An 11,891-nucleotide genomic window follows, 5' to 3' on the forward strand; every position below is an offset into this window, starting at 1 on the left:
ATTATTATTATTATTACTATTATTATTATTATTATTATTATTATTATTATAAAGACATTATTATTAATAATAATAATAATAATAATAATAATAATAATAATATTAAGAAATAATGTAATATTTATTTGAGTTATAGTAATATTAAAAATACAAATATTTAAATAATTTAATTTCATATAAAAATAAATGATTAATAATAATAATAATAATAATAATAATAACAACAACAATAATAAAAATAATAATAATGATAAGTTATGTAAAGTAACAGGTTCACTTTTATTATACTGTAATATTATAGCATTCTGTTGAAAAAACACACACTTTCATTTTAACACCACTCTGTGAACAGCGGACACAGGGCATCTATTATTCATGCACTTTGTGTAATACAACACTGTTCGGAGCGCTAGGGTTTCAATCCTGCCTCTAATTTTCACTGTAACAACTAACATTTCCAACATTTCCTACAATGAACAAAGGGCCTTGGAAAAAAGCACGGTATATAGGGAGATCAGAGATCGGCGATGTGTGTTTGTGAGAGCCGTATGAACTCAATATGAAAGACAGACACATGCCGGAGCCGGACGGAGACCATGAATAAATAAAAAGAGGAGGAAAAACAGCCAAATCTCTTCATAATTGGTGTGATAAGGCGTAAATGACTGCCAGAGTTACTGTAGGAATCCCTGAAGCAAAGAGATATTTATGGCATCACTTTAAAACACATCAGGACAAAGGACATATGAGTAATAGCACAAACAACATCATCTGAACACAGCTCTTTTATTCAAGCCAACACTGCAAATAAAGCTTTTTCACATAGTTTTTGTTTTGTTTTAAATCAAAATGTCTAAAGATTCTTAAATCAAGAAGAATTTTCTAGACAAGCAAAAATCTAGTCAGAAATAATATGCTCTTTCTTAAAACAAGCACACTATTTTGCCAATTGGCTAAGCAAATTAATCTTTAATTACGCTGCAATTTAATGTCTTATATGTCTTAAGTAAGCTAAATAATCTGCTAATAATCTGTTAATAATCTAAACAAATGAGGAAAGTAAAATAATATATATATATATATATATATATATATATATATATATATATATATATATATATAATTTTATTATTTTCTTTTGTCTAGAAAATGCTTCTTGATTTAAAAAAGTAGAAATTAAATTATAATCATTCAATTAATATTTAATAATTAAATTATTTTGATTCATATGATTATTTTGTCTTAATTCAAGTAGAGTACTTTATATTTCAGTTTTTTATTCCTATTTTAATTATTTTGGTTGCTATTATTATTATGAATTATTTTTTTTATATTTACATAATTTTAAATAATAGTATTGTTTCTTTATTAAATTGAAATATTATATAGATTAATTATTAAATATAAATGTGCATATTATTATTATTATTATTATTATTATTATTATTATTAATAATTTGTTTTGTTAATAATTGATTTATTTAAAACTTATTATAAAATAATAATAAAATAATGGTATGAATTGTGTATAATAATAATAATAATAATAATAATAATAATAATAATATTTTTTTGATAATTATCATTATAACATTATACAATTATTATTATGTAATATAATTATTAAAATATAATATTGGAATAATAATAATAATAATAATAATAATAATAATAATAATAATAATAATAATAATAATAATAATATCTTGATAATAAAACATTATTATTATTATTATTATTATTATTGTTATTATTGTTGTTGTTGTTGTTTGCAATATAAACAATATAAAATTCTAATATTAATAATAATAGTAATATTTTATTATCATCATTATATTATCATCATTATTATACCGTTATTATTATTAATAACATTATTATTGTTGTTGATATATTGTTAAACAGCTTTTTCCACATTGTCTTATAAAATCTACATTAAATATGAGTTATTAATTATTCCTCTCAGCATGAGACATTTGCTTGTTAAGGCTCACTGAATAACATGCAGTGATGCATAAAACTTTATTGAAGCTTTACTCAAGTTGCACGATCTACAACATTTTTAAATACTGTCATTACAGTTATCATTTACCTACTTATCTTTATTTTGTCCAGCGCAGGATTAAATAACTCCACAAGCCAGCGTGATGATGTAAATACTAAATGTCTCCTTGAGGATTATCTTCATTATCTCCCTGATTATATTTGACAATGCTGTTGAGCCAACGTTTCCACATTGATTCCCACAATGAACTTTGCATCTCGGTGTGGGAGGAATGTCAGAGTTTTACACTGTATTTAAAGTCAAATATATTCAGCAGAGTTATCGGTTTGTTCGGGGTCTTATGCATGGGAGATTTCGAGCAGCATTGATATCGACAGTGATTAACTGTTTTAGATCGGTGTGTGCTGTTGATTTGATAAATACAATCATATCAGGTGATGGATTGCTGTTTGCAATTCTTTTGGAAATTGACATGAAGCATTACAGCGCAATATTTTAAAACATGTCATTAAAAATAATTCAAGTGAAGTTTTAGTTAACTAAAAAGTATTTTTATTGACATGTATGTATGTATGTATGTATGTATGTATGTATGTATGTATGTATGTATGTATGTATGCATCTCCAAGTCTGTTCTGGCCTTGTTGGGGCTGTTAATTTTGTGAAATTATGTGAATTTTAATAATATTAAATTATAATTTTTGTATTCATATTTATGGGAACGCCGTGGATCTTATTTAAAATACCTAATTTATATAATAATAATAATAATAATGATATTTTTTATAACTATTATTATTATTATTATTATTATTCCTACAACAGCAATAATAATAATGATAGTAATAATAATAATAATAATAATAATACATTTTTATTATCATCTTATTATTTTTTTATTACTATCAGTATTATTATGTAATATACATTTAACAAAACAATAATGCTTTATTATTATTATTAACATTATTATTATTATTATTATTATTGTTATTATTATTATTATTATTATTGTATTAAGAATTATTGATATTATTAGTATTATTAATATTAAAATTTTATTATCATCATATTATTATTAAATATATTATTAACATCCATATTATCATGTAATATACATATAGCAATATAATAATATTATTAATGATAATAAATAAATAAATAATAATTATACCAATAATAATACAATATTAATAATAAATGATGATTATTATTATTATTATTATTATTATTATTAGTAGTAGTAGTAGTAGTAGTATTACCATTGCTACTATCATTACTATTATCTACCATACATATAACAAATTATTATTATTATTATTATTTTTTTTAATCATAATAATAATCATAATAATAAATATGGCAAAATAATATTATTATTATCATTATTTTAATTGATTTATTATTATTATTATTATTATTATTATTATTATTATTATTATTATTATTATTATTATCATCTAACATATAAATATAGCAATATAATATTTTGCCAAATGTCACATTTTCCAAATAAAACTGAAAATAAACAAATGCATCGCATCTCATACATCGTTTCCATTCAATTTTGCACATCTATATACATGTTTCTTTTTGTAATGTAATATAATGTAATGTGTATTTATTTTGAATGCTGTACAGATCTCATCATTTCTGCTCTCTTTCTTCTATGTCCACAGATGGACCTCTAGGACCCCGAGGCCTGGTGGAGGCCACAGAGATGTGCACTCAAGAGTGTCTGGTTCTGGGACACTCCGACAACTGTTGGATGCCGCCGAGCCTGACCTCATACCCATCACCCAAGTCCCCCGTATCCTCCTTTAACACCCAGAAGGAGTGGGCGAAAGAGAGACTCCTGAACGGACACACTCTGAGCCGCAGCTGGAAGAGTGACCGCGTGGGACAGGAGCCGTTCGGGGACCGCAAGACCTTCGGGAGCTCCGAGGGACATTTTGGGAGCGGCGGTGGCGGTGTTCATATGGCCGACATCCCATTGGCCAGCCTGAAATCTTACCAGCCTGCATCCAGCCCCGACAGTCCTAAAGAACAGCAGCTTTAAGAGCTTCTTCTTTTTTTTCTGGTTTGGGATTCGTTTATTGTATTCTTCGTTTATCCCTGCGACTTTGGAGAGCTTTAGTCCATTCCGGTTTTCTTTCTTAGATTGATTGCTAATGCGGTGTGATAGTTACGTGTATGGAGTAGACCTTAGACTTTTAAACGCTTATGCAGGACAGTATACTATCGAATCCGAATTTCCCTTCGAACTCATCACGGATTGCTGCAAAATCGACATTCAATGGAATCATCGTATACTTCGTCTTGAACAGAGACCGCAAAAACAAACGTTCAAGATTAAAAACAGGGCTGTGCTCTATGTATTATGATTATTAAAAAAAAGGAAAAAAAAAACATAATAACGGCTGACCAATATATACAAATATTGTGACGTGGTTGTTTTTTTGAGATGTTTTGGGACTATATTAATCAACACCATCCAAGAAAAGTGGAAAGTGAGAAAGCGTTGTGCTGATAACACTGTTTAGTGGAAATCGTTTTAGTCTGTCATCGTCGACGTGTTTGTAAATAGGACTTAATACTAACCGATTTTATGTACTTGTAATAATCACATGGGATAGATCAGTGAACCTGACAGCTGTCTTTTATCATTCGTCGTACAGGACGCCTTGTTTTTATTGGCTTTTTTTGTCATAAACGTCATCGTCTTCTAGAACTGAGGACCACCGTCTGGATTTGGAAAGCAAAATACACGGATGTAAACATGTTCCTGCAGCCCCTTTGGAGACTTAAAGGGATAGTTCACCCTTAAAAAGTTACAAGTGTTGGTTTATTTGCTCACCTTCAGGCTATTTGGGATGTACAGCAGCTTATAAGGGTTAATGTTTTTCCTTCTCTTCAGTATACGATTAGAAAATAGTTTAAAGTGCTTGGCGATTGGTGATTCATAAAATGGTCATAACTTTGAGAGTAAAAAAAAACATTCATTCATACAGTTTCCTTTACCTTAGTCTCTATTTCAGAGGTCGCCACAGTGGAACGAACCATCAACTAGGCATGGAACAATAACCATGTTAAAGGTATACCGCGATTTAGAAAAGTTAAGGTTTTAAAACCATCAACATTTTCTGCTATACCATTTTTGAGGTACAGTTGAAGTCAGAATTATTAGCCCCCTTCGATTTCTTTTCTTCTTTTTTAAATATTTTCCAAATGATGTTTAACAGAGCAAGGACATTTTCACAGTATGTCTGATAATATTTTTGTCTTCTGGAGAAAGTCTTATTTGTTTTATTTCGGCTAGAATAAAAGCAGTTTTAATTTTTTTAAACACCATTTTAGGAACAAAATTATTATCCCCTATAGGATATTTTTTTCTCGATAGTCTACAGAACAAATTATCATTATACAATAACTTGCCTAATTACCCCAACTCGTCTAGTTACCCTAAGTGACCTAGTTACACCTTTAAATGTCACTTTAAGCTGTATAGAAGTGTCTTGAACAATATCTAGTAAAATATTATTTACTGGCAAAGATAAAATAAATCCATTATTAGAAATGAGTTATTAAAACTATTATGTTTAGAAATGTGTTGAAGAAATCTGCTCTCCATTAAATAGAAATTTGGGAAAAAATAAACAAGCGGTCTAATAATTCAGGGGGGCTAATCATTCTGACTTCAAGTGTGTAAGATTTTTTTATTTTAGGACAACAAAAAGATCTCCAAAGATGCTGTTTTAAAATGTAAATAAATCCAAATATTTAATTTTTTTTTCTAAATTTAAATATATTGTGTACAAAGGTGAAAAAGTTTTTTTTTTTTTTTTTTTTTTTACCCAGACATTTAAAAAGAAACTATTTTAGAGCAGTAATCTCAATACCATGAAACAGTGATATTTATATCCAAGGTTATCATACTATCAGAATCTTATGCCCATGCCTACCATCAACTGCTCCAGCATATGGTTTATGCAGCGGATGCCCTTCCAGCCGCAGACCAGTACTGGGAAATACCCATACACACTCATACACTACAGCCTAGGCTGCACGATTCTAGCTAAAATTAGAAATTACAATTTCTTTTGCTTAAAATCAAGATCACGATTTACTGAAAATGTTGCATGCAGAACTGTTGGAAAATAATTTATTTGTGTTGAATTTTAACAGGCGAGGCAGTGGCGCAGTAGGTAGTGCTGTCGCCTCACAGCAAGAAGGTCGCTGGGTCGCTGGTTCAAACCTCGGCTCAGTTGGCGTTTCTATGTGGAGTTTGCATGTTCTCCCTGTCTTTGCGTGGGTTTCCTCCGGGTGCTCCGGTTTCCCCCACAGTCCAAAGACACGCGGTACAGGTGAATTGGGTAGGCTAAATTGTCCGTAGTGTGTGAATGTGTGTGTGATGTTTCCCAGAGATGGGTTGCAGCTGGAAGGGCATCCGCTGCGTAAAACCTTGTTGGATAAGTTGGCCGTTCGTTCCGCTGTGGTGACCCCGGATTAATAAAGGGACTAAGCCGAAGGTAAATGAATGAATGACTGAAGATGAGCAGACAAACAGCGGGTTTTTAATTTTTAGGGTTGAACTATCTTTTTTAACGAATGAATCCTGGATAATGTCAATCAGTCATGACATTGCACAATCGAGTCGATGAACCTGGCGAACGTATTTTTTCAAAGCTATTTTGTATTGTTGATGTAAATGCTCAATTTCTACTTACTGAAATGGAAAGCGTGATGTCTTTTCCTCCAAAAAAAAAAAAAGAAAAAAAGGGAAAAAAGAAGAACCATGTTACAATTCAACAGCAATATATTTGTAAATTCTAATTTCGAATGTCATTCTTGTACATGTTTCATTGAACTTGTGCTTTAATTGAGAGTAATTTTTGCAAGCTCTGAAAACTCAAATATCTTTTTTTTTTTTTTTTAATCTGAGGGGGGGTTTCTTCATGTATGCCCACGATTTTGACATGCGAGAGAAGTGTGTAGTTTTCATGTCTGTGAATTCATGAATTATGCTGCGTATTGTACCAATCTATGAGAAAAAAAAACAAACAAAAAAAAAAAAACAATCGCCGGCAGCCACAAGTCTCTGGATGCCGAACACAGTAAATGTTTGTCAGGCGCCAATATACTCAAGTCATTCCAGATTAAAATATATATATGAATATATATATACAAATTGTCCAAACTAGGAGAAGGTAATAAAAGATGCGTTAAGATGAGCATGTGCGTAATTCAACGACTGAGATTTCATTTTGATCTGTATTTTTATTCTTTTATTCCTGAATACCGTTCATTTTTTTTCACGATTTTTTCACATGGCATGGCAGCCAGTTCAAACGATGAAAACCGCATGCTTAATGAGACGAAATAGCTTTACAATGACTTAGTTTCACCTTCTTTTCATTCGGTTGATGATTATTGATTTGTAACAGTGAAGTCATTCATTTTGTATAGCACCTTTATGTTGAATCACGCTATATAAAACACACACACGCACACACACGCACACACACACACACACATGCACACACACACAAAAGGGTATAAAAACAATCTGAAAAGAGACAAGAGTGGTGTGAGTTGCTTTCAGCAGTATATTTGTCGGTTGTGGGGACGTTCGCCATCATAGATATTTAAACAGTTACTCCTTGTTACTGCTCTACAGGTATACCGCTACTGCAATAAATGTTTTCAATTCGTGCATGTTTGTGCCTTGTTTTGTTTCTAGCTGGATTGCCTCATCCTGTTTTTTGCATTAGCTTCATTGAACACAGGGGTCTCAAACTGCCGGTCGTGGGCCATTTGTGGCCCCCCACTCTTCCCCCCTCCGGCCCATAACTGACGTCAAAAATGTAACTATTTTTGAATTACTATCATTGTTGTGGAGTCGCTTTTAGCCACTTGTGGTTTTGACCCGCCTCCTACTGGACATTTAAAGTACTGTACTGTATGTTTTGGTTACTTACGATTTCTCTCAGCGAGCGGTCGAGAGTAACGCACATGCAGATTATTTCTGGGGTTGATTTAAACATTAAAATATATGTCCGTAAGTGCTCTGTTTTTCGTAAGTTCTATTTTTGTAAATATTCAATAGTCATTAAAATGTTATGCTGTTCACACCAGACCCGGAACGTGCAGAAAAACCGCGCTATTCGCGATTTGAGTTTACTCCCTTCATTCGCGCGTCAAACCCCGCTTCATTCACATGTCAAATCCGCTTCATTCGCATTTCAAATTTACTTCAGAACAGACGCGGATTCGCGCGATGGGCAGGGCTTCTGTCTTCCCGGTGACTCTAGCTTTGTTGCTAAAAGGCTAACATGGATTTTATGTAGAAAATAACAGTGTTTATGTACTTTATGAAGGCTGAAAAACAGCGTCGATACGTTTAGGGCCGTGACTGAGTCCACTACATGCTTTTAGAGGTGCATCCAGCTCTGTGAGCTCATAAACTCCTCCAGAAACTGAACCTGGATTACGGAGGCTTTTAGCGGTGCTTCTGACTGAGCCAGGCCCAGTTTGATGACTTGTTGTCTGTGTCGCCTGGAGGATTTCCCCCGGGACACCATCAACTGGTTCTACGTCACAATCACGCCCCAACAAGAGCAAGCTTCTGATTGGTTAACGCGGTGCGAATGTCCGCTGAAGTTCAGATTTTAGAACTCGAGAGATTCGCGCAAAACACTCATTAAGCACGTCAAACACGCAAAACGCTCAATTTGCCTCTCGCATATTGCACTATTCGCACCGCGCCATTCGCGTCATTCCCGCCGTGCCGCAGGATGTCTATTTGCACGTTTGCATTGATTTAACATGTAAATCACTCGCGCTTGACGCGCGTTCCGCGTCTGGTGTGAACGCAGCATTATCGGTTTTACCAATACAATCTCAAGGCAATTCAACTTATTCATTTAGTGGCTAATTCGTATGAATTCGTACGATCTAATTCATACAATTTAGTACGATTTGCTTATCTCCCAATGACGGTTGGGGTTAGGGGTGGGGTCTCCTTTTTAAAATCGTACCATTTCGTACGACTGAACTCGTACGAATTCGTATGAATTAGCCACTAAACTGGCTAAACGTAAAATACTTACGTTTTCTCGTGAGATCAGGCTGGTTTTACCTGTATTGTGTTGTACAAACACCTCTTTATCGCTTTATGGCTTATATCGTTTAAAAAAAAAAAAAGGATATTGAGAAGAGCAATTGCCAGAAAAGTCACCCAATCTGCTCTTTTGGTTAAGCAACAATTGATTGGGATAGAGTAATAACAATTGATTATTATGCCTATTATTAAATTGTAATATTTTCATAGCAATTTAAACTACCTCTTCAATATGTACAATAAGAAACAAAATGAAGAAGCTTTGACTGCATATACTCTGAGGAAGAATGTCTGAGTACATCAATTACATCAGGTTTCCACTTTTTTGTTGTGCTTGAATGTTAAAGCGGCCCTCCTATGAATTGTCAGTCACTGATATGGCCCCCTGCCATTTTGAGACCCCTGATTTAACAGGTCTTTTTTATGGTTATCAAACAATTTGTATGCTCATTGGTTGATGTTACACAGCTTATTAAAATTTAATGGACATCTAAAATATCAACATGTGGAACATGGGCTCATTCTGAAAATGTACCTCTGTATATATTTCTGGAGAACACGATATTATGTAGCCAGAAGTACGAATGGCTGCAATTCATCTTTAAAACGAACGCTTTGGAGCGATATGACGCCATTTCTCTTCGTGCTTACCAGCTGACTGCTTCATATGGACGGCTTTCCCACTGTTACCAGATTATCCAGTGGCTCGCAGCGTATGTTGGCAGACCTGAGACGCAGAGAGGAGTTGACCGTGAAGATGGGGTTCGAGTTTATCAAAAATAAAAAGCCAAAACATAAAACAAACAAGTAAATAACAGGGTGAGAATGTGGTAAAATCTGAAAATGTGGTAAAAAATCAGGCGAGGGCTTTTCTTTTTCTGGATTGCTTTTGAAAATACTATCAGTTGGTCAATTGGTGCTTTTTAAAACACTATCGGTTTAGTTTAGGGAAGAGGGTGGTGAGGGGATTGGTCGGTCAGTCTGTCAGTCAACAGCTACGCAAATGGCATTTGCAAGAGAATTTTTAGATCTAAAAATGCTTAGAATTCAAATCACCTTTATTTCTATAGCACTTTTACAATGTATATTGTGTCAAAGCAGCTTCACATAGAAGAACATAGTAAATTGAAACAGTGTAGTTTAGTTTTCAGAGTTTAAGTTCAGTTCAGTGTGGTTTAATAATCAATACTGAGAGTCCAAAAACTGAAGAGTAATCTATCGATGCACAGCTCTACAGATCCATAGTAGGCCATTGGCAACAGTGGCGAGGAAAAAACTTTACCAATTGGCGAAAGTGAAGAAAAAAAAAACCTTGAGAGAAACCAGGCTCAGTTGGGCACGACCATTTCTCCACTGGCCAAACGTCTTGTGCAAAGCTGCAGTCTAAGCGCCGGAGGCAGGAAGCCTACCAAAGTAGTTGCTCAGGATACGGCCTGGTCCAGGATATGGAAACCTTGAGATCATCTTTTGCTTTTGAATTTTATGACCTCGAGCAGTCTAGGCTATTAGAAATAGAGCTGTGTGATGAAGTTTGCTTTCACTTTCAAATTCCTATAAAGCATTTTGCATTTTGGTTTTAAAGATGATCTGCCTGCGATGTCAGGTTTGCTGAGAAATAAAATATAGTTTGGGTAAGAATTTGGAGCAGATCGATGTCCTACATTACCACTGCAGTTAAAATTACAGTACGATGTTAAGTTATTGGCTGCTGCTATGCTCAAGTAAAATTATTATTAAACCCCTGCCTATTTCATGATAAAATAAATTAATAAATAAATAATAAAGACTAATGATAATGACAAAAGTAGCCAAGATTTTTGTTTTGACACAAAATCTGACAATACATCTAGTCGTGGTTTTGTTTTGACCCTAAACACACATAATTTCACCTCTATTATTCAGGTTATTTTTTTTTTTTTAGATAACTAAAAAAAAAATTAATAAGAAAAATAAAAGAAAAAAAAAACATTAAAATTAGGATGCAACTTATACCAAATGAAATTCGTTTCAATAAGAGGATTTTTAAATAAAAATATAGCCAAGGCTGTGGTTAAAAACAGGTCTGACTCACTCCTTTTCTTCCCGCGTATGCCGTCCCATTAACAAACCCTTATTAAATTACAATAAACATATTGCACAAGACAATGTGATATTTATTATTAAGTATTAAAGACAAAGTACTAAAGACACAAATAACCAAAGTTTTTGAAAACAAAAATCTGATAATTTTGTTCTCTATTTAATTCATTATTTGTATTATTATTATTAATATTACATTTTAATGTGTTTATAGTAAATAAATGTTGTTATAAATTGTTAATCCATGAAACTTGAAATCAGCACTAACTTGCATTCTATATTATAAAATCCTTTGTAATTCATTCATTCATTTTCTTTTCAGGTTAGTCCCTTTATTAATCCGGGGTCGCCACAGCGGAATGAACCGCCAGCACATTTTACATCGATGCCCTTCCAGCCACAACCGATCTCTGGGAAATTTTTTTGTAATTCTATTACTAATTATTTTGTGCATAAATCAATTGAACCCTTTTGTAAAGAATTACCAATTTCTTTAATAAGATTCTCCATGCAAAAAGAACATGAGCAAGATATGGAAACTTTGGGGTTTCTGCCGAGTTCTTCATGCACACATTCCGGTCATTATAAACAAAAATACCATTAACACTCTCTGACCTTTGTGTCCAGTGACTACTATTCAGACGGCAGATCACAAGTCAGTGTGGGCCGACTTCTCGTTTAGCTTTC

The 11,891-nt window shown here is 32.9% G+C and overlaps 1 protein-coding gene across 1 annotated transcript in view; it reads left to right on the forward strand.

Annotated features, from left to right (window-relative positions):
* The window catches only part of pcdh9 (protocadherin 9), a 535,263-nt gene extending 528,180 nt beyond the window's left edge, over positions 1–7,083 (forward strand). Inside the window, exons 5-6 of the mRNA XM_087256448.1 lie at positions 3,685–5,973; positions 6,451–7,083. Of these exons, the coding sequence (XP_087112574.1) occupies positions 3,685–4,064 (380 nt within the window). The 3' untranslated portion in view covers positions 4,065–5,973; positions 6,451–7,083. The remainder of the gene's footprint in view (positions 1–3,684; positions 5,974–6,450) is intronic.
* The last annotated feature ends 4,808 nt before the right edge of the window (positions 7,084–11,891 follow it).

This window comes from Danio rerio, chromosome 6, assembly GCF_052040795.2.
Source record: "Danio rerio strain M-AB ecotype USA chromosome 6, GRCz13ab, whole genome shotgun sequence".
NCBI classification, from domain to species: Eukaryota; Metazoa; Chordata; class Actinopteri; order Cypriniformes; family Danionidae; genus Danio; species Danio rerio.